At 40.4% G+C, this 23,518-nt stretch overlaps 1 protein-coding gene across 4 annotated transcripts in view; it reads left to right on the top strand.

The window, feature by feature from the left end:
• The first annotated feature begins 8,282 nt into the window (after window positions 1–8,282).
• CPS1 (carbamoyl-phosphate synthase 1) overlaps window positions 8,283–23,518 on the top strand; it is a 189,272-nt gene continuing 174,036 nt past the window's right edge. Inside the window, exons 1-3 of one of the 4 annotated variants that reach the window (XM_042446996.1) lie at window positions 8,865–8,949; window positions 9,824–9,840; window positions 10,577–10,672. Coding sequence is in view for 1 of the 4 variants with exons in the window: in XM_042446994.1 (XP_042302928.1) it covers window positions 9,657–9,840; window positions 10,577–10,672 (280 nt within the window). In the remaining 3 variants the exon portion in view is untranslated. Of the gene's footprint in view, window positions 8,376–8,864; window positions 8,950–9,578; window positions 9,841–10,576; window positions 10,673–23,518 lie in introns of those variants that run through there. The other 3 variants (XM_042446994.1, XM_042447000.1, XM_042446998.1) reach the window with 3 other exon arrangements.

Below are 23,518 nucleotides of genomic sequence, written 5' to 3' on the forward strand. Positions count from 1 at the left end.
CAAAGTGGTCTGGTCCCCAGTACTGTGCATAGAACAGCATCACTGCACACAAAAATGTGTCCTATAGTGGTTGTTTGTTAAGCCTTTCCATACAGAGGACAATCATTCATTGTCCCCCACAGCTTTGGGGAGAAGCAAATATTACAACAGCAGGAGCAAGAGTGATGCTCACTGAACTCTAGGCTCAAAGGGAGTAGTATCTGAGTTAGATCTGCAGTAGGCTTACTGAATGCCTACCATATAGTAAAAATGTGCATGAGCTTTCACACTGAATAAACCTCCAGTAAATGACATTATCAGAGTTTGCTTACATTCCTAATACACCAGCTTAAGTAATTAAACACTGTCCTTCATGGTTTTGCATTTACAAACAACAGGGTAGATGAATTACCTCTTCCAGGGACAATCTAAATGGGTATTACACCATATGTCTCACTGGCACAGCAGACAACAGATTTTCAAGTTCCTTGTTCTTATGGTGTTTTTCTGTCAGTATTTTTACCCCCTAAGCCAGAGGTGTGTTCCGTTTATGGTTTTTGTGTGCAACTGAGTTTTGTGTATGCAGGCTAAAGGTCTTTTAACTCTTACTGGTGGGAATGGCTTTTACGTGGTGAATCATGATTGCTCTCCATTTTCTCTTCTTTATGTGGTTGATTGGTCTGCTGTAATTATTTGTTGTTGTTGTTTTGTGCCTTCAAATCATTTCCGATTTATGGCAACTCTAAGGCAAACCTATCACAGAGTTTTTTGGGGGCTGAGAGTGTGTGACTCCTCCAAGGTCACCCAATGGGTTTCCATGACTAGGAATCAAACCCTGGTCACTCAGAGTCCTAGTCCAAGCCAATAAACCACGCTGACTCTCTATGTAATTATTTAGTAGAAACTAATTTTTAGTATGTATCTCCACAACTGTAGATATGTGAATATAAATACATGGCTCCTTTATTTTAAGACCTGCATTCCAATTCCGCTGTATAGGTGTCCACATACACACCTGTAAGTGAAAGAGAGAGAGAGAGAGAGAGAGAAGAAAACCTACGTCTACATAGCTTCCTACATCTAGAATGCTATACTGTGCCCTATTTTCATGGTATAAATACAAGTGGCAAAGCACACATGCTCTTTTTTCAGTCACTTCCTACTCTCCCCATAACTGTGACTCTGTGTATGGGTGAGTGGTACTATGATTGCATTATGAACACAAAAGATATTGTGCTGTATCTATTACATGTGAGAAATACACCAGAACAGTATCACCTTGGAAACAAAAGATGCTGTAGTGTAGACTCTACATTCATGTGAAGTAAAGTAGCAGGGAAATGATATATTTTCTTGCTTTTGACAGCCCAGATTGGGTATTGAGAAAGATATGTTATAGGGTTATAACTCCTTTAAGAGATTCCAGAGCTTGGACATTTTACAGTGATAGCTAACAATTAAATATAAGCAATACTTTTTAAAAATTAATTAATGTATTATTAATGTAACCATAATCCAAGTGTATGCTCCAACCACAAAGGCAAAAGATGAGGAAATTGAGGGATTCTATGCGGGAGTCAAAGAAGAAATTGATCATAGACAAAAAAAGGATTCCTTGCTAATCATAATTGATTTCCGTGCAAAAATAGGAAATGGAGCAGAATCAAAGATTGTAGGAAAATTTGGCATGGGCTCAAGAAACAAAGCAGGAAATAAATTGATTGAGTTCTATGAGACCAAACATTTCTTCACTGCAAATACATTCTTCAAGCAACCCAAGAAGCGACTCTGTACATGAACATCACATGATGGCCAATTTGGAAATCAAATAGATTCAATAATTGGAAGAAGAAGATGAAGAAACTCCATTCTTTCCACAAAAACAAGGCCAGGAGCAGACTGTGTCACAGACCATGAACTAGTACGTAATAGCAAAAGTCAAAGTAAAGATAAAGAAGAACAACAACAACAAAAAAATAAACAGATTTGCAATATTAAGCCAGAAAAACTCTGGACTGGAGCCAGGGACATAGGGGCTGTACAGACCGGCATCTTTGGCTGGTCTGAGGACAGAGTTGGGGCATGGCGTCTACGCAATGCATACCTGCAACTCTGCCCCCAGGCTGGCATGATGCCACATGCCACACCAAATGGTGCTCCTGTGGCACTGTGTCTACATGATGCAATGCCAAAGAATCGCAGAAAAGCCACATGCTGGCAGCTATGGCATGCTTTCCAGGGCACAAAAAGGTGCTGCTTTTTGCAGCTCCTTTTTGTGCCATGGAAAAGAGAGATTGGGGCCACAGCATGCGGTTGCCACAGCCCTGATCTGCTGCTGACAGAGGCAGACTGCACAGCCCCATAGTTAGAGAGGATAGCAGAAAGACACTGTATGTAGCCAAAAAGGGAGAAATCCCTCAATGAATGACAGACAAAACCCTACAAGTAGTCAAGAACAGAAAAGAAGCAAAAAGGGTGGTGACAGAAATAGGACCAGAATGCTGAATGCAAATTTACAATGACTTGTGCACAAGGATAAGAAGAACTACTATAACAATCAATGCAATGAAATAGAAGCTTGCAACAAATAAGAAGAACAAGATATCTCTTCAGGAAGATTCGAGAAATCAAGGGAAAATTTAAGCTGAGAGTAGGGATGTTATGTAACCAGCAGGGAAACATATTACATAACTAGAGTCCAAAACACACAACAGAAATAATTCAGTTTGAGACTGCTTTAATTGGCTTGACTCAGTGCTAGGGAATCCTGGGAATTGTAGTTTATTGTGGCACCAGAGCTCACTGACAGAGCAGACTAAATGTCTCATAAAACTACAATTCCTAGAATCCCCTAGCATTGAGCCAGGGCAGTTAAACTAGTTTTAAACTGGATTATTTCTGCAGTGTGTTTTGGACCTAGGAAGGAATAAAAAGACAGTGGAAACAATACACAGAAGAATGAAATAAAAGGGATGAATTGATGAGAGATTCATTTAAAGTAGAACCATAGGAAGACGAACCTCAATTTTTTTAAAAAAGTGAAGTGAAATCTGCACTCAGAATACTAGACAGAAATAATTCACAGGAACTGATGCAATACCAGTAGAGTTGCCCCAAACCATAGAGACAGAATGTATTCTAGTTTTAACTAAGATATGGGGACAAATTTGAGAAAAAAAGGCCCACAGACTATAAAGGTTCAGTGTATATTCTAGTCCCCAAGAAAGGAGACACCAGGAACTGCAATAATCACAGAGCCATTGCATTGATTTCGCATGGAAGCAAAGTGATACTTAAAATACTACAACAGACTCTTACCACAGATGGAGCGAGAATGGCCTGATGTCCAACTAGGGTTCACGAAACAAAGAAGCACTAGGGATCATATAGTAAACACAAGCTAGATAATGGAAAATACATGAGAGATTCATAAGAAGATCACCTTCTGCTTTATAGACTATAACAAAGGATTTGACAGTATAGATCATAAGAAACTATAGTTCCCTCTTAAAGAAAAGGTTGTGCCACAACATTTTGTAATCCTGATGCATAACCTGTACTCAGGACAAGAGGCTAGTGTTAGGACAGAATACGGAGAAATGGAATGGTTTCCAATTGGAAAGGGAGTCAGACAAGGCTGCATTCTATCTATCTATTTAACTTGCATGCCAAGAACATCATATGAAAAGCAGGATTGGACTCAGCAGAGGAAGGTGTGAAAATTGGAGGAAGGAACATCAACGATCGAACATATGCAGATTACACCATAATACTAGCAGAAAATATCAGAGATATGGAAAAAGTATTGAAGAAGGTCAAGGCAGAAAGTGCAAAGTCAGGTTTACAACTGGCCACATAATTTTAAAGAAGATGATGAAAAGATCAAAATACAGTGGGGTCTCATTATCCACAGACTTGCCATCCACAGATCTAAGCATCTGCAGACCACAAGCCCACATTGTCCTCAATGGCAGCGTGTGCACATGGCCATGCCACCATTAGTGACAGCCCCTGTTGTCCCCAGTGGTGGCATGCGCATGTAGCTGCACTGCCATTAGGGACAGCTCCTGTTGTCCCTGGTGGCACACTATGGACAATGAGACTTCACCTGAAGTCCCATTGTCCATAATGGTGGCACAGCTGCATGCACACACTGTCATTGGGGACATCGGGGGCTTACGTCAAGTCCTACTGTCCCTAATGGCAGCGCAGTTGTATGCGGACACTGTCATTAGAGACAATGGGATTTGAGGTCTCATGGATTTTGGTATCTGCTGGTGGGTCTAGAATGGATCCCCAACAGATACTGAAGTCCCACTGTGGTTCAATATTTTCCATACTTGGGCTCAGTCATCAGTCAGAGCAGAGACTGCAGTCAAGAAATCAAAAAAAGACTAGGACTTGGAAGGGCAGCTATGAAGGAACTAAACAAGATATATAATTAATATATATCATTCCATATGGATAGGCTATATCAAAGAAGCCACGGCCATGAGTCTGCAGCGGCTGTGCAAGTCGATTCAGGATAGGATGTATGGTCTCTCATATATAGAGTTGCCATGGATCGAAGTTGACTTGAAGGCAATTAACAACAAACACTTTTTAAAAAAGTAATCCATTGCTTTGCCAATGCACTTCTTTTTAACTGTTTTTAAACATAGCCAAGACTCCCCCATTGACCTCCAAAATAATATTTTGAAACTAAAAGTAACATGTTACTCAATCACAGCAAAAGGCATTCATATGTGTAACATTATTTTTCAAAATAAAATTATTGCCTGGCCTTACCTCTAAAAGTAGTGGTTTACAAGTACCTTTGTCACTTGTAACACATTATTTTAAAGTTCTGAGAGATCCTTCATTCATATCTGCTTAGAAGACATTGCCTAATGATACGTATCAGGCGTTTCCCAAATGTTTTCAATATGAATGTGCAGTGTTCCACTTCAGAGTTTGAGATCTACCTTCAGACCCCCTCCTTTCCTCTTTCTCTCCAACCATATCCAGGGAATGGAAATCCATTCCAAGAAAATGCTTTGCTGGGAAATTTAGGTGCAAGAGGGTCATGCTGAAATAGATTTCCTAAACATGTTCCTCCATTCCTTCAAACTTTTCTTGGTAGAAATATGACTTATATAAACTATTCATGGCTAGGAATCAAATATCCATTTATTCAACATTTCGTCAAGGGCAAGATTATATTGTTTCGTATGCTACAGCAAACAAACCAAGGGGATCCTTCATTATAGCCTTCCAAGTGCTTGGACACACATGCACTGACTTAAAGGAAATAAAATATTATAGACCTTGAGCAAGATGTGGGAAGGACACATTATTCTTAAAGCGTCAAAAGGGATGCATAGCCTCAGGGCAGAATCCCTTCTTTAAAAAATGCATATGGAATGCCTCCAATCTCCTGCTTTTTTATTTGAGCAAAGTCCTTGTTTCCAAGATAAGCCACTATCTGGTGAATTGGTCATAAAATCTGTTAAAGCAGAATGCACGTTGTTTTAAATTAATCTGTGTTTTAATCACTAATTGCCATTATTATGATTGTCTATTTATAAATGGATTTCCACTCAGAAAAATGCTGCAAGAGCTATTAGGAGACGTATATAGCAGGGTTTTAAAACGTTTCCAGGAACAGCAGAGGATCTGATGTAAGAGCCAACAACATTATCACAAGTGACTATATCTAAGGCTAGGAAGAGACTTGGGAGATTATCAGACAGGGGAAAATCAGGGAAGAAAAAAGCATACTCCTGGCAAAGTTGCATGACTGTGCTGAAGATTTTCAGATGACATCGCGCCTATTCAGGACTTAACCCACGAAGATCCAGGAATTCTCCAGCAACAAACCATTCCTGGGATTTCCCTGTGAATGGTTTGTTGCTAGAGCATTCCTGGATCTTCATGGGTTAGATCCTAGATAAGCGCAATGTGTTTGAAAATCTTCAGTGCGATCGTGCAACTTTGCTGGGAGGATCTCTTTTACTCCTGGCTTCCCCCCCACACCTGATAATCTCCTTTATCAAAGTGAAATACCTGGTGATGTGGTTGCTTTCCCCATCTTTCTGTGCAAACTATTTATTTGCTAGAGTTGCTTGCTTATTAAAATATTTTCTGTATGTTAGGAAATAGTACAGCTGCTAATTGTAACACTTCCCTTACTTTTTAACACAAATTGTATATGAAGACTATGGGCCCATATAGACAGACCAAAATAAAGCTGCTTCAGGTCACTTTGGAGGTATGCTGTTTAAATGGCACACTCATCTTAAGAGGCCAGAAGCTGAGCCAAAATTGTGCTCCAGTTCTTAGGGCTGGAGCATGGCTTTGGCTTGGCTTCTAGCCTCTTAGGATGCATACAGCATTTAAACAGCATACCTCCAAAGTGACCCAAAGCAGCTTTATTTTGGCCTGTCTGTACAAGCTCTATGTGATCTTTTATGTTCTGTTAATATCTGGGTTTAGTGTGTGTAGATGGATGGCATGATGGATGGCAGTGTGTTAAGAAGGGTAGATCTGGATGAGAAATTTGGACATGGTTTTATCTTAATTGGCTGGACTAGAAAGCACGTTGGCAAAGCTGTAAGGCTGATTAACACTAGCTGGGCATACATAGTTTTTTGATAGTTTCATAGGGCCCTTTATATATAATCACATTGATTTACTATGATAGGTTGGTTTTACTTGGGCAGTTCTAGACTTCTAAGAAGCCAATTGGCAATTAAATCTCACAAACCTTTCGCTAATAGAAAAGGAAGGTGGCCCTTGTTAGTGGTACAGTGAACATGTAGATACACAGTGAAAAATGTCAGTCCTCATTACAACTGGAGCTATTCTTGAATAAGGGTTTATGATTTTGGTTTTCCTAATGTATTTTGGAATCCACACCAGCACAATTTCCTTCAAGCATCAGAAAGGTGTCTTCTGTGTCTTCTGTGTCAGCTGATTCCACTAATCCTATTGACAATGGAATTTGACCTATTACCAAGACTTGGTCATTTCTCTTCTACTGAAGATAAGAGAAGGGCCTTATCTCTCTTGCATTTGGAAGGAATATAAGCCTTATGTCCTAGGAGGAGCAATAGGCTTAGAGTCTACCAACAATAAAAAAGAAAAAGAAAATAAACATATTTGAAAATGGATTTTACTAACCCGAGAAAGAAAGAAACACCAACTACTATGATGCTTCCAGCTAGGTGACTGGTAACTCCAGATTAACTATCAAATGTAAATTTGCTGTGATCATCAGGACACCAGCTTCTCTTGTCATCTCTTCACATACAACTAGCAATATGTGCAGCCTTACAAATGGGACTCCTATTAGTTGTCTCAATTAGAATAGAACCATTTAATCAGTAGGGAGTTGGTAAATCAACATTAATAATAATAATAATAATAATAATAATAATAATAATTTGTATCCCGCCTCTCCCTGTATTGGATCGAGGTGGGTAACAACAAACAAAAGAACAATGAAAATACAACAAGCAACAAGTAAAAACATAACAAGACATATCAATTCCTAATTCTCTATCTCCTTCCTACCCTAAAATAGCATTAAAACAACAATTCTCAATAAAATAGTCAATAAAATCAATATGTGCGGGTGGGCGGCATAACAATGGCAGCGTCCCATGTACACGGGTGCCGCCATTGTGACATAAGTGGCGTGCAACATCCGCACCGCAACGCACGTCATTTATGTCAAGAGTGTGCCACTGGCGCACTCATGAGGTCTGCCCTGCGGCACAAAAAGAACCCATTTTTTCTGGGTTCTTTTTCCTCCAGAGGGACTCTGCACGGTTTGGCGGCTGCGGATTCCCTTTGGAGGGAATTAGGCTGCTGGCAGACCGCCCTTTTGGGGCAGTCTGTCCCACACCATTATTTTCTAAATACTGTTGGGCCACTGGTCTCTAGACAACCTTTGCCTCTTCTTAAGCTCTCTCTGTTATGTATGTGTTTTAGTCATGTCTGTTAACTTTTGTATATTTTAATGTAATTTTATACTTTTAAAGGATATTTTTGACTGTTTTAAATTTCATTGTAATTTTTAAAAATATTTTATCAGTGTGCCACCTTGGGTTCCTTCTGGGAGAAAGGCAACATACAAATGCAATAAATAAATAATAAATCAACATTCCTTCCCATGTTTGGTCATAATTGTTCTTTGAAGAACTGACATGTTAAAATCAGGGTGTAAATTCTTACTTAGTCATGGAAACCCACTGGGTGATCCTTGGGCAAGTGGCATTCTCTCTGTCATAAAAGATGGCAGTGGCAAACCCCCTTGGAACAGCAGGGAAAACCCCATAAGTTCTCTTTAGGGTCAGCATAAATCTCAAGAGACTTGAAGGAACACAACAAGAACAAAACATTAGATAAGGAAGGTATTTCAGATTTTTTTTTCTTTGCTTGAATTGTGCTGATCCTCTGCACTGAGAGAGAGATCCTATCTGTTACCTTTGACATTTCTTCATAAAGGAATGCCTGCTCCTTATTTCAAATCATGGGAATTGGCTGCTGTTACACCCTCTGCATATTCTCAGTGGTATTATTTTGGTACCTTATTTTGTAATGTTATTGCGTATTAGGCTTGCTTTAACAGTTTACATCACTTGATAGCCAAAGATGGGAAGAAATGGAGTTACATGAATGTGCGTGAATAAACTAAGGCCTTGACTAAATAAAGATGAAATTCTGTTAGCAAGAAAGCCAGCCTGGGATTGGGATTGCAGCCCAATAGCTCTGAAAGACAAGGTTGACAGCTGGCGCACTCATTACGTGCCATCTTTGGTGCAAAAAGAACCCGGTTTTTCCAGGTTCTTTTTCCTGTGGAGGGAAGCCATGTGGTTTGGCAGCTGCAGCTTCCCTCCGGAGAAAATTAGGCCATTGACATAGATGTGGCCAAGGGATGGTATGTGATGACTATCAGAGCTAAGGCCAACTGCCTCTGCTAGATATGTGAGTGGTGGTGGGGAAAAGCACTTTCTCAGGTGCAGGTCAGATCAGAAGAGCTGGGTTTGTGGAGCAGAAGAAGAGCTGAGTTTTGGAGGGGCAGGCAAAGAGAAGAATGGAAAAGAACAAAATCAAAGCGAGTCTTGGAACAGAATGTGGGGTGGGGAACTGTGGGGTTTTTTTTGTTAAGCAGGAGACCAAGGCCCTCAAGCTGCTAGGGTAGTGATACATTCAAGTCTTTTGCTGCAAGTCTTAAGTCAAGTCTCAAGTCCTTGCAAGATATTTTTGAGTCTCCAGATTAACCTCAAGTCTGGGAGAAAACTAACAGACAAAAGGAGGTGGTGGTGGGTTGCGGGGGTAGGCTTGAGTTCTAAAGCTTTTCAAAAGTTTTATAAGCTCTCCCAATGTGCAGTGGGGACAGATTGCTGAGTAGATCTCAACCCATGTCTGAAGCCCGATGCATAAAGTGTTTGCTATTTCCCTCTAAGAAACATGCTCTGCAGTCTGGTTATGAGCCAATGGTTGAGGTCTATTCTGCAGTCTGTCCCCCCTGGACACTGGAGGAGCCTTCTAAAGCTTTTCCTAGCAGCAGCAGGCATGATTTGCCCCCATAGTGTGGGGTGCATTTCTTGGAGGAGAACAGCAAACGTGTTAGGCAATGAGATTTAGACAGAGGTCTATCAAAAATGTAGGCCTCTTCTGGGGCAGATGTAATGTACTGCTCCTGTTATGTGGCCAGTAGGCAAAAAGCATCGACATGTAAGCATTGCTCAAAGGAGGAAAACCATTTTCCATTTCTGGATGAAGTTAAGCCAGTAAATTGTTTGCTACAAATATACAAGTTGAGAGTCGAGTCAAACCAGTGCATCATTTATTGCAGAGTCAAGTCCAAGTCAGGTAATCAAAAGCCCTGTTTACATGGCCCTTTTAGTACGTCCTGACGACGTACTAGGGTTGCCCGGGAGCATAGTTTTTAGACACTCCCTAACCCTAGTAAGTCACCAGGACATCAAAATGGTGGTGCCCTGTCTACATGGGCACCACCATTTTGACGTGACAGACTCCTAGTGTCTGCATGTCCTGGTGCATTTGTGATGCTGCTAGTGCGCCATTGGTGCACTGTGGCGTCACAAGTGCGCCGCATAAAGAACCCGTCTTTTAAGGGTTCTTTTTGCTCCGTGGGGAAGCCCTGTGGTCTGGAGGCTGCAGCTTCCCCGTGGAGCAAACTAGGGTGGCGGGAGACTGCCCACTTTGGGCGATCTGTATCCCGCCAAAGTGACTTGAGTCTAAATCAGTTGATTTGAATCTATATCACTGAGTCAGTTTCTTTTCCTGTGAAAGGTCAGTGTGCTTCCTATGAGCAGGTATTGAAAAGAAAATGCTTGGAGATGTGGGTATGTGGTGGCGCCAGCTCCCCTGTTTCATTATATCTTGGTACAATTCTTTTTTGTGAACACTTGGAAGCAACTAAATGCACTTTTTCATTGATTTCTATGAAAGGGCTCAAAATTCAAGACATATGATTTTTACATTGAATCAGGTCCTTTTTTTTCTGTGTAGGAATGTGAATCCTTGACTATTTCATCCTCACATGCAGGAATGAATAACCACTATAATTTTCTCCCCACTGTAGAAGAAAACAAATGTTCTTCCACAGTATTTTCTCCCCATTCAAACATCCCAAAGAGTTGCAGAGGAAGCATTCAGTGCAGAAAAAACAAACAAACAGGTGGGGGTTTTTTTTGTGCAAAACTTTCTTTTTGTCATGTGTACAAAATAGGGTTTCCTATGTAGGAAGAAGTTTTTTTAAAAAAGAAAAAACAGAAACAAAAACAGAAAACAGGATTTTGCACAAAAATAACATTTTTCTATTCAGAATAATTTCTTCTAAACACTTTCAGACATTAGAATACTGGTAGAAAATTGTGCAAATTTGTTAGCCTATTATTCTTCCTGACAGGTTTTTCTGAGAGTTGGGAACCCTATTTTTCAAGCTGGGAACAAATAATTTCTCTCCTTAATTCTGAGTAATGTTGTGTCATACAGTCAGATGTGATTGATTAAATACCATTGGATTACTTTTGTAGTTGCTGAATAACTGCAGTCAGCCATGTGAAAGCTCTTATTATGAACACAAAATTTAAATGGCTGAGTAATAATAATAATAATAATAAATTTTATTTATATCCCACCTCTCCAAAGGGATCGATATTGATCAAGATCCTAATTATACCATTTTGAATCTTGACCTGCTTCTCCAATCACACAAAATGGACTGGATTTCTGCCACCCTTTCTTTATCTGGAACTTCTTTGCCATATAACATATCTTTCCTAAAGGTCCCCAACCACCAATAGCAGATTTTGGGAATTGCACAAGGAGCTGAAAGGGGAGAGATTCATTCATTTTGTAAGCCCTGTTGTGGAAAGGTAGTTGGACCTAAGATATTGTATTTATCTTATTGATTCTGTGCAAATTACGTAGGAAACATCTATCTTTCCTAGGGAAAAGTACAGTAAAGTCAGCAAATTTCACATATTCAAATATGAAAGGGCTATTGCTGCCATTCTTTTAAAAAATTGCACATTGGGTCAAAAGGTTATGTCTATGGAGCAGTTCCTCAGAGGTATATGTTTGTTTTAGAACTGTGGTAACTTTTCTTCCGCTGGAAGTTGACCCACTGATAGATTCAGATAATCCATCCTCATGATGTGTGATGATACTCAAAGTCTTGCCTAATTCATTTGCCATGGGATCCTGTGCTCCCTGAAGGGGAAGGAACCAATCAGCTGGTATTTATTACACAAAACCACTGATGGTCATTTCCTCTCTCTCACCCATATTTTGCAAGCATGCTGATTGACAAGTCATGCCCTTGACAGACTGCAGTTGTCACCAGGAGAAGCATGCCAGCTAAACAAATAAATGCATCTGTAAAATGTATCTTGTGCCACCTTACCTTATATCAAATATTAGAAGTTGCTTACAAAATCAATCCCTTGAATAACAGAACTTCAAAACTAAAGGGATAAGAAGCTGGTGGAGGAGTAGTAATTATACAGTTAACATAAATAGCATTCTCTCCTCTTCTCTGTCCCTTCAAAAGAGTCTGGGGGAAAAGGACATTATGTTGTCCCTCATTTCTCTTCAAAAACCAAAACAGCGGTGCTAGGTATCCTCTTTCAGATACGAGTTTAATGTCATGCTAAACTGTGCCTTTAGTTAGCATGGAGATCTATTTTGTACTGGTGGTTTTTAGGCACTTTTATTATTCTATTCCGACAAGGAGAGGGACACAAAACAGGAGGGATCCTTTCAGACTAAGCAATGGGGTGGGCAACTGAGAAAGTGTGGGGATTAGTCCCCCCTTCTTTGCACCCCTCCAGTGGACCAGAGCATTGCATTTCAACATACTAGAAGTGGCACAGCATCACTTCAAATTGCCATTTTGCTCAATCTTGAGTTTATTTTATGTTATTTTTATGGAGCTCTGGAGTAGAGGAAATAAAATGCCACATTTGCAACTCATTTGGGGTAGTTTTGAAAACACTCCAAAATCAGAGTGATTATTTAAAAAGCATTCTGGAGGCTTTGGGGGCTTCAGCAACATTTTGGGGCCCCAAGGCTGCATGCGGCCTGTGGGATGAACTTTTCCCAATCCTGGCCTACAGTGTTCTTATCTACTGTTATGCTGTTGTTACTGAATTGCCCGGCTTCAAAACAATGATTGAGAACTGCTGGGTGTGTGGCCAAAGTTTGCTTTGTGTATGTGAAACAGTTTTAAAGTCTGGGCACTATCTCTACACATTTGTAGCTGTGGCCAGGGCTCTCTAATTCTTTTTTTTAATTATTAAAAGATTATACAAAAAAATAGAACAGTAAAGAATGGCTGAAACTCTACAAAATCTTACAATTATAAAATAAACTCCCCAAACCATCACATATATATAGTCCTATGCAGTTTAAGATGGTTTTTTTTTTAAATTTATATACCACTATTCCAAAGATCATAGCGGTGAACAGCAAGTAAGCTAATGAGCAAGTAAGCTAATTTGCCCCCAACAGTCTGGGTACTCATTTTAGTGACCTCGGAAGGATGCAAGCCTGAGTTGAGCTTGGGCCCTTTTGCTGGTCTTGAACTCGCAACCTCTTTGAAATAGATCAGACCATAGTGACCACTGGCACGTTGGAGGGTGGACAATTATAACATTTGTATTAACAAAATCAATAAAAGGAAGCCATTTTTCATAGAGAGGTTCTTGGTTTTGTTGTATTCAGTTACATTTCACTTTATCCAGTAGCTTCTCCATTAGCCATTGGTCCCAGACTCTTTTCCAGCAGTTATCTAGGGACACAAGTCCTGTCTTCCAAGATTTGGCCACTTCAAGTCGAGGGCTCTCTAATTCTCTATGAAGCTGTCAGAATATGTGTTGCATTTATGGGATGTTGGTGCTCCAAAAATGCAGGAACAACAAGGGAGGACTGTGCAGAGTTGAGCCTTTTGTGTCATTCGGAGTGTGAGAGTGGAGCACCAGTATCACAACTGGGAAGTTTTGTTGTTTAAGCCTTAGCAGCAGTTGTACAACCAGCCTGCAAAAACCTTTGCCAATGGCTGGCAGGGAGCCTTCCACAAGTCCAAGCAGCAGCGTAGTGTCTGGAAAAGCTCTTCATGAGCCATATGTGTTGTAGGTAAAGCAATGTGAAATGTGTTCCCAAACAGAAGTGACACCAACTGCTGGAGCTACATTTAGCCAGCTTGCCAGCCACCCAAATGTCTTTATTTGAATTGTCATATTATCTAGGTAGCTGAATTTCTCATCTACTTGGGGACCATGTGATACTTTGTTATAAGCTCTTTTTTTTGGTGAAGTTTCATTTACTAATAGAAATACTGCTGTATTTTAAAGATATTCTCATGTTATTAAATTTTATACCTAGCATAGGAATTTACTACCAGATTGTGAACTAAGGGGTAATGTGTAGAGCAGAGATGGCTAAACATGTTGATACTCCAGCCTTGGGAAGAAAAGACATCTCTCGCTCAAACATGAATTAATGATTTGCCCTCCTCACTTTCTGGATTGGCTATAGTTATGTATCAAAATGAGTATAAAAACGACAAAAGGTGAAGATTTCTTGTCAACTTTCTTTGAGACTTTGGGAACTTGAGGGCTTGTAGTTGTTGTTGTTAACTGCCTTCGAGTTGATCCTGACTCATAGCAACCCTGTGGATGAGACACCTCCAAGACTCCCTTGAAAAATATACTTCTTAAAGTATATCTTCCCCAGATGCTTTTCAGCAAAGTGAATAAATGTGAAAGAAAGTGCAGCCTTCTCAGAGCTCCAAGAAAGAACGGCAGCTTTGTTTTTCAGTGTTGTAGAAAGGAACACATTTCTAATCTTTGGACTCTGTTTTGATTCCATAACTTCTCAAATGGCTGTAGCAGTACCCTTATTGCTGTCATCACTATCCAGTTTGTTTGTTTTGTCAGATGTTTGTTCCTGGAGGGACCAAAGAAAGAAGAGGTGGTGGGGATGAGAGGAAGGAAGAGTGGAGAAAAGAAAATTGATGGAGGGGAGGGAGGTAGACAAAAACTATAAGAAATAATGGGAATAAAATGCAGCTTGGAGAGTGTAATTGTTCATGCTCATTTGCTGATATCAATGTTAAACTGCAAATCAACTTATTCATGCTAGTTGCTTTAGAGAGAGCCAGCATAGTGTAGTGGTTTGAGTGTTGGACCAGGACTCTGCAAGACCAGGGTTCAATTCCCCACTCAGGAATGAAAATGCGCTGGGTGACCTTGGACGTATCACACTCTCTCAGCCTTGGAGGAGGCCAAAGACAAATCCCCTTTGAACAAATCTTGCCAAGAAAACCCTATGATACAGTTGCCATAAGTAAAAAACAACAACTTAAAGCTGCATGACAACAACAACAATTGATTCATTAGGTTAACTGTTAATAAGAAACAGAACCATGTTGGTGATGTATGCCATCATAACCCTTGGTTGAACCAGGATGTGTACTGTGAATGAAACTGTGTAAACAGATATCCTATACCTTTCTGCTCAGCTTTGTCACTTCCTCTGCACAAGAGCATCCAGTCAAGGATTAGGAACAGAACTATTGCTCGACATGTTTCCTTTCTCTAAGCTGTACAATCATAGAATCATAGAGTTGGAAGAGACTGCAAGGGCCATCCAGTCCAACCCCATTTTGCCATGCAGGAAATCTAAATCAAAGCATCCCCAACAGATGGCCATCCAGCCTCTGTTTAAAGACCTCCAAGGAGGGAGATACCACCACACTCCGAGGAAAGAGTGTGTTTCACTGTCGAACAGCCCTTACTGTCAGGAAGTTCCTCCTAATGGTGAGGGGGAATCTCTTTTCCTGTAGCTTGCATCCATTGTTCCAGGTCCTGTTCTCTGGGGCAGCAGAAAACAAGCTTGTTCCTTCCTCAATATGACATCCCTTCAAGTATTTAACCAGGGCTATCATATCACCTCTTAACCTTCTCTTCTCCAGGCTAAACATTCCCAGCTCCCTAAGTCGTTCTTCATAGGGTATGGCTTCCAAGCCCTTCAACATTTTAGTTGCCCTCCTTTGGACATGCTCCAGTTCCTCAATGTCCTTTTTGAATTGTGGTGCCCAGAACTGGTCACAATATTCCACGTGGGGCTTGACCAGAGCAGAATAAAGTGGCACTATTACTTCCCTTGATCTGGACACTATACTTTTATTGATGCAGCCTAAAATTGCATTGGCCTTTTTAGCTGCTGCGTCGCACTGTTGACTTATGTTCAACTTGTGGTCTACTTGGAATCCTAGATCCCTTTCACACATAGTCTCATTCAGCCAGGTGTCATCCATCCTATATCTGTACATTTCATTTTCCCGCCCTAAGTGCAGTACCTTACATTTCTCCATATTGAGATTCATTTTGTTAGCTTTGGCCTAGCTTTCTAATCTATTAAGGTCATTTTGAATCTTGATCCTGTCCTCTGGGGTATTAGCTACAAAAACTGCTGTAAAATGTCGTAATGATTCCCTGTGCCCTCTGTGGATGGGAGAACAGAACTGCCCCCCAAATTCCCCAACAGTTTAAATACAGTGATGGAATCTTATGATCTGCCAGCATATTTCCTGAATAGCTAATGCATTAGAAACAGTTTAGCCCTTTAAAGCTCTTTTAATGCATTTGAATTAATATATTTTAATCTTGTTTAAATTATATATTGTTTATCAACCCATTAATGTTATTGTCATTTACTGATTTTAATAAAAAAATGTTTTAACTTTGTCATTGAAAGGTTTGATGCATTAGAAATAATGAGTTAATTACTGAATCCCCCCCCCCCCAAAAGCTCTGGAATAGAGAAGGAACCTTTTTAAAAACAGCCTTGCCAGGAACTAGACTTTAAAATAACTTTCTTTTTAGGGGAAGGTCCCTACAACTCTTGAAACTAATAGTGCAGAATTATGTGGCAAAGGATCTAGAAACAAAAGAAACAGACCACATAAAACTGGTTACCTGATTCCCTACATTGGCGCAGTTGAACAGAATCTTGGGAACTCGCCAGTTTATCAAACGGACAGCCAATATTTGGTCTAATATAAGATACTTTCTATAATATATGTCAAATATACATTGTCTCTGATCAGAATGATCATTGTAACTCGATATCTTTTACTTTCTCAGAGTTTACACAACTAGTGTAGTTGGGAAAACACATACTCTCCTGCAGTTCTAGCTATGTCCCAGTAGTGGGAATATTCTTTATGCTTGGTCCAGATGTCAACTTCAGCTGACATCTTCCTAGTTATCTTAGACACTCCTCTAAGGAGGAGCAGAGAAGGTGGAGCCAGGCAGACACCTTTTAATAGAAGAATGAATGAAGATGTAAAGCAAAGGCTGCATAGCTAAATCAAGAGACCAACTGCTTCTCAGAATTTTCTTCCATCTACGTTAGTAGAGCATCTGTATCCATTCCCTGTTTTGCTGCTTTCTACAAAATGACACGAATTTTGACAACTTGCAAAATGATGAAAACTTTAAGAAGGGGACAGGACATTTTTCATAGGGCTGTTCAGCATAACCAGTACCTTTCCAGAACTGGTATCCGATCATTGAGTATGAAGGTAATTCATAAACTATTTCTTTAATTCATCCTACCTTTCTTTCTGTCTCTCCCCGTTTCCAATAGGTAATATGCTGAGAAATTCTTGGCTGTAGATAACCTTTGCTTGTGCATTCGTACAAACAAATCCTTGAGCAAAACTAAGTTCTAAGCTCTAATTTGTTAGCCTGGTTAGGCTGGAGGATGTATTGACTTAGCAAATAGTTGTCATGTTTACCCTGAGCTATATACTAACTTTAAATTCCTTAGGAAGATAAAGGTTCATAAACTTTGTTAAGTCTTCAAATAACTCGAGTGACACGGTTTTGTGAAATAATTGGTCTTTGCTATGTAGCAAGAAAATACGTTTCTTTCATCCTGAATAAAGTGATACGATTGGGTATCAGAGATTGGTTTATTTTGCACATGTGAGACTTTAGCTGTAACTTTTGTGAAGCATTTATATATTATATTATCAGATAGATTATTGGGAAATAACACTAAAAGCCTGGTGTAGGCTTTGTTTGTCTTTGATTAGACTTCAGTGTTAAACTCTAAAGGGTTTGAGCAAAGATTGAGGAAAGGTGTCAGTAGGTATCAAGATCTGATGCTGTGTGTCCTGCCTTAAAAAAACAAACCCACATATTTTGCTAATCATTCAAAAGCAAAAACAAATGGTGTGATATAAACCAATACAAATCACAAGTCTGAGTGAGAGGGACAATACAAATGGTTCAAGGATTCAGACTACACTGGAAACATTGCCAAGGCTACATCCACACTTCAGAAATAATCCAGGTTGACCCCACTTTAACTGCCATGGCTCAGTGCTATGGAATTCTGGGAAATGTAGTTTTGTTTGGCATTTAGCCTTTTCTGTCTCTGGGTCTATACAGACCGCCCCGAAGGCCTGCGGCTTCCCCTTCTCCTGCTGGATAGGGCTGCAGCAACCTCATGCTGCAGCCCTGATCCGGCCTTTGGAGGGCGCAAAAAGGAGCTGCAAAAAGTGACTCCTTTTTGCGCCTTCCAAAGGGTGCCATAGTCATGGCTGCCCGGCTATATGGTGCCCCTTCAGTGCTGCATCATTTGGATGCAGCACCGGAGGTACGTCATGATACCGCGCACCATCTGGAGCAACGCATGGCATCATGGCGCCCTGGGGGTGGAGTTAAGGAGTGTATCATCAGGACACTGTGCCCTGACTCCGCCACAGGCTGGCCTTTTGGGTTGGTCTGTATAGGGCCTCTGTCTTCTCTGAGCTCTGGTGCCAGAATTCCATAGCATGGAGCTGTGGCAGTAAAAGTAGTGTCAACCTGGATTTTGTCTGCAGTGTGTATCAGTCCAAAGGATCCTCCTTGGATAAAGCCTTATTTCTGTGCTGTTACTTTACATCAAGTCATTGCGTGAAATGCTAAAAACCAATAGATAACATAGTGGACATGAACCATGGTCCAGTTCTCACTTGGTATTAAACAAGTGTCTTCTCTGGATGCTCTGCCATATAGATAATAAATAAATAAATAAATAAATAAATAATCTTTTATTTATTATATTTTTATCCCATCATTCCTCCAGCCAGCTCAGAGCAGTGTGTTTTTATTACGGTACATTCTTAAGCTACATAGTTTGTATTTGCATATATTACATTTTATTTTCTTCTGTTTTACATTATTATTATTTTTCTGCATTAAAATCTGTATGCTAAAAGTAAAAAAAATCAGAACTATTTTAACTATCAGTGGAGTGGAAAAGATGTGTTTTAGCAATAATTCTCTTGAGTTCTTTGTCTTTAGTTCCTTAAAAAACCACAACATTTCCCACATTTTTGTTCAGCTCATCTAACATTTCTACTTGCTTTATAAATACAGGCAGTAAAGTAGATCCAGAGTCTTTATGATGGGTCATGAGCTTTTTATTAAGATCATTTTGTGGCTTCTCTCTCCAGTACAGTCTGTTTAAATTATTTTTTGTTTCTTTGCTTTTATTTTCATGTTTGGGTTCTTAATATTTTGATCCTCTTATTATATTTTCTTAATTTATAGCCACACAATTTTTCTTGCAGCTGCTTTATATATTACTTTTCCTATGCTGTTTTGTTTTCTTGTGTAAGTTACTAGGGAAAGATGGTGTCCACAAACCATACTGATCTATCTATTTTTGTCAGTGCTTTAAATGTTACTGGTGAATGACCTGATAATATTTTCACACAGGGACTTATATTTCCACGTAGCTAGTCGACCTCTGTCTGAGTCAGTTTACACATCTTATTTATTTACACCTTGAGAGCGCTTTGTGTCTTTCAGTATCTTCTGGTGCTGTCCTCCCATTTTACCAGTTTATAGCAACTAGCTCTAAACTGTGGGAGATACTACCTTTCTTTGACCCATTTAATCACAGCAAGTTCACCCAGGAGTGGGATAGGCTCTGACTCTTGAGCGTAAACAGCAGGTTTGTTTATTGTACTTTTTGATTTGTGCTTTCTTCATAGCTTGGGTATTGGTGAGCGACAATCCTGTCATCTCAGAGAGTGAATGAATGGTGCATATAGAGCAGTGGGTTGAAATGCTTAGCAGCCTTGCTTTATCTTGGTAGCCTGACACTTCCACTGCATGCAGTTATGCATCCTGTATCAATAGAGTACTGCTTGCAGATGGGATCTCTTATTACCAGTCTTGCCTCAGAATTGTTATCACTCCCCAAATGAATGCCTAAAATGCTTATATTCCAAACTCAATTCTTTTTCTCACTGGGGCCATCCCTGATACTATAACTGATCACTTATTTCTCCTTCTCCTTTTCTTCCTTCTCCTCCTTGTTTTAGTTATTTATATCCTGATATAGGGACTCAAAGGCACTTCCAACAAATGTAAATCAGCACAAATTAAAAAACAATACAAAAGCAAGAAAAATGTAAATATACAGTTTAAACAATTAAACAATTTAAAAAAGTTTAAAATATTACACAATAACAAGATTAAAACGCATTAAAACTATATACAGTGGATCCTTGTTATACGCTGGGGTTTGGTTCCAAGATCCCCTGTGGATAACAAAATCTGTGGATGCTCAAGTCCCATTAAATATAATGACATAGCAAAATGGTGTCCCTTATAAAAAATGGAAAATCAAGGTTTGATATTTGAAATTTATACTTTTTTTTGAACATTTTCAAACTGTGGATGTTTGAATCCGTGTATAAAAAATCCGTGTATAAGAAGGGCTGACTGTACAGTGCACCTGCATCATACGCTTATGATGAAAGTTGCACGACGGAACTGGCAAAGTTTTTCAATGGGGCTCGAGCATATGCGGCATTTGCCTTACGTGGGGGTGGGTGGGTCCAGAACAGATCCCCGTAAGGCAAGGGTGCACTGTACAAACCTTGGGATTTAAAAGCTCAACCCTTATCAGTCTGAAAAAGTATGATGGCACCTTCTGAAAGGAGAGCAGGGATGGGACCATCCTTTGCTCTCTAGAAGGGAATTCCAGAACTTGGGAACTACCACCAAGAAGGCCTTATCTCTTGTTGCCACCAAACAAGCCTGGGAGTGGTGGGACAGAGAGAAGGACCTCTTCAGATTATTTTAGCACTTTAATGGGCCTATAAAGGAAGATACATCATCTCTGATAGTGCACTGACCCCACTGACAGTTATGAATTGGACAGAAATTCAACAGCTGTGTTGAGGAAAGCTGCCTCTGGATTTCTGTTTCCTATGCAGCAGATGGGGCTGGTGGGACTGCTTTCAGCATACAGGTCTTCCCACAAGGGGAAAGTTTGGAGCCCCACCAGTTCCCTCTGTGACCTGTTGTAAGCCATAATATCAGTTTGGGTCACCGTACAGTTATGAGGATGGTGCCATGTTTTCTCTCTTTTCCTCTCTTTCTCATTGTGTTTATAGCACAACTGATAAGTGTGGAATGACTGACAGACACTGTTCATTTCCACACAGATGGAGACTGCCTGAGAATGAGGGGAAGAGGAATAATGTGGAGTGTGTGAGAATGAAGGAGATGAGGGTGGGTTGGAGAGCACTATTAAGACACAACTGAGAGACTCTGGCCCGATTTAAACGGGCCTTTGTGCCGCCCCTGTCATGTGCTAGGGGTTGGCCAAGGACACAGAGTCCATACCGGCCTCACTCCTAGCACGTGACGGGGGCGTCAAAGTGGCGGCGCCCTGTACACACAGCTGCCGCCATTTTGATGCGATGGACGCGTAGCGTCCGCACTTCCCATTGTGCTGGCGACGTCACAAGTGTGCCATTTGTGCACTTGGCCATCGCAAGTGCGATGCAAAAAGAACCCGCTTTTTGCGGGTTCTTTTTCCGCCACTGGGAAGCCTCACCGTTTGGCAGCTGAGGCTTCCTGCCAGTGGAAATGGAGGTGGCGGCAGGCGGCAGGGAAAATAATATTTAAGTGTTTAGTACGTAGACCTCTTGTTGAATGCTGTTGATACAGTATAACTATAACCAAATATTTATGTCCTGGAGGATGATATAAATATATAATATGATACAACAGTAAGCATGTGCTTGCTTATTGCAAATTAGGAATATTTCAGTATAGCGTAACAGCCAAAGGTGACACAACAGACCTTATACTGTACAGTGAGAGTTGGCTCTTGCAAAGCTAATGGTGGCAGCATTGTCCAAAGTTGTGTTTTCTGAAAATGTTGAATTCTAACTTACTGGCCACCCTAGAAGGGCAAGGAAACACTACATTATCCTCCTAGTGGTCCCATCTTCATTCTGCAGGGACCCGTGGACTTGTTGCTCGCGTAACTCTTTTATGCAATTTTTGGATATGCACTTTTCTGGGCTGAGCATTGGCATTGGAAAACAGGTACAATGGCAGCACTCAATTTGGGTTCAAATGATGTCTTGCTTTTATTATGTTATAAAACCAGTCAGGTTGGTAGTAGTGGCAAGTTTTCAAAGCTGTCTCAATATACTCACATCCTTTATTTGAGTAATGAAAAATGCTAGGAGTACAACACTTGCCTTGGTTTCACTTCCTTCAGAGGGAGACCACTCAACATTTATGGTACTTTCTATTGTTGGGAATGTCTTTACAAATATACAGGTTTAGCCCAGCTGTAGGCAACTAGCTTAAACCCTCCAATACAGAAACACATCCACTCTGATGATCAGAGCTCGAAAAAGAGACGAAAAAGAGTTCAGCATACTCTGTCCATGTTCTTCCTCTATCTAACTACAACCCATCTCTTTTATTCCCTTTAATAGACGTAGACCAATTCATCCTTACCTAGGAGGGAGTGGGTGGAAGAAAAGCAAGTTGACTTTTTTGTATTTCTTAGTCATTCGGAAGACTTGAGGAAGTTTCAGCTATTGAGAGCAATCAGCCAATCACTCCAACAAAAGATGTACCTGGCAATTTTGTTAGGGCTATTCAGGGAACTTCCAACAGTACTTCTGGCTCCATTACTTTCTCTTGTCCAAACTCCCAGTCTTATTGGAGCACTATTGTCTATTATCTGAGTCTGAGGTTCAAGCTACATACATAACTGCATTATCTTTTAGGCTGCACAGCATACATTTAATGTACCAAATTGTTTAACTCCGAGTGTTGGTTCCTACAATCCATTGGCAGCCAATCTGCATGTAAAAACTGCTCACAAAAGTGGTCATATTCATGAACCCTGTCCCATGGAACCCACAAACTCACACAAGGCTACAGCTGCAGTCCTATAAAAGAAAAACTGAAAAGGGTGATTTCCCATCTTATGGAAGAAGAGGCAGCCTTGTGTGTTCTGTGATGATACCATTCTGCTCACGCAAGTTGGCCCCTTCAGCGGGCAGTTTTCTTCCATGAAAAAGTTTTATGAGAAGTGACGCTTAGATCTAACGCTGCCTGCTGCAGATGCTTTTACCTCACTGGGTCCATATCCATAATGCACAATAGTCTGTTGCATTATTTAGAGTCTCCTGCTCCTTTGTAACCTTTTTGAATAACTAAAGAGACATAGGTGATGGATGATGACACCAAAGGGCTTGGATTGGGAGCTCTGAGGGAATAACATTACTGAGGCTGATCGAGCCCAGCTACATTTTCTTTAGTGAAAGTAAAAGTGCTGAACAACGTAACAGGTTTCGAGATGTGTTGTGACAGGCTGTTTGCAAGGTTAGTCATTACTTCCACATAGTCTGAATCTCGATCTACTTCATAAGATCTCGCAGGTCAGCTTTACTGCCTTCACCAGCTGACAAGACAAGAAAGCCCTGTGTGTGAGGAGAAACCTTGCTAAAAGCACGGTAAAGCTAACAATGTGGCATTTCTAAGAACAGTAGCACAGAAAGAGAAAGAGATAGGGTTGGACTGGCTGAGCTGAAGGATGGTTTCCCCCACTTTCCATCTTACACCATCTCCTCAGAGGACTGAGATGCTGCCATAGATGGTCCATGTGGTGCCATGTGACAGTTATTTAAGAAGAA

This window comes from Sceloporus undulatus, chromosome 1 (genome assembly GCF_019175285.1).
Source record: "Sceloporus undulatus isolate JIND9_A2432 ecotype Alabama chromosome 1, SceUnd_v1.1, whole genome shotgun sequence".
Taxonomy (NCBI): Eukaryota; Metazoa; Chordata; class Lepidosauria; order Squamata; family Phrynosomatidae; genus Sceloporus; species Sceloporus undulatus.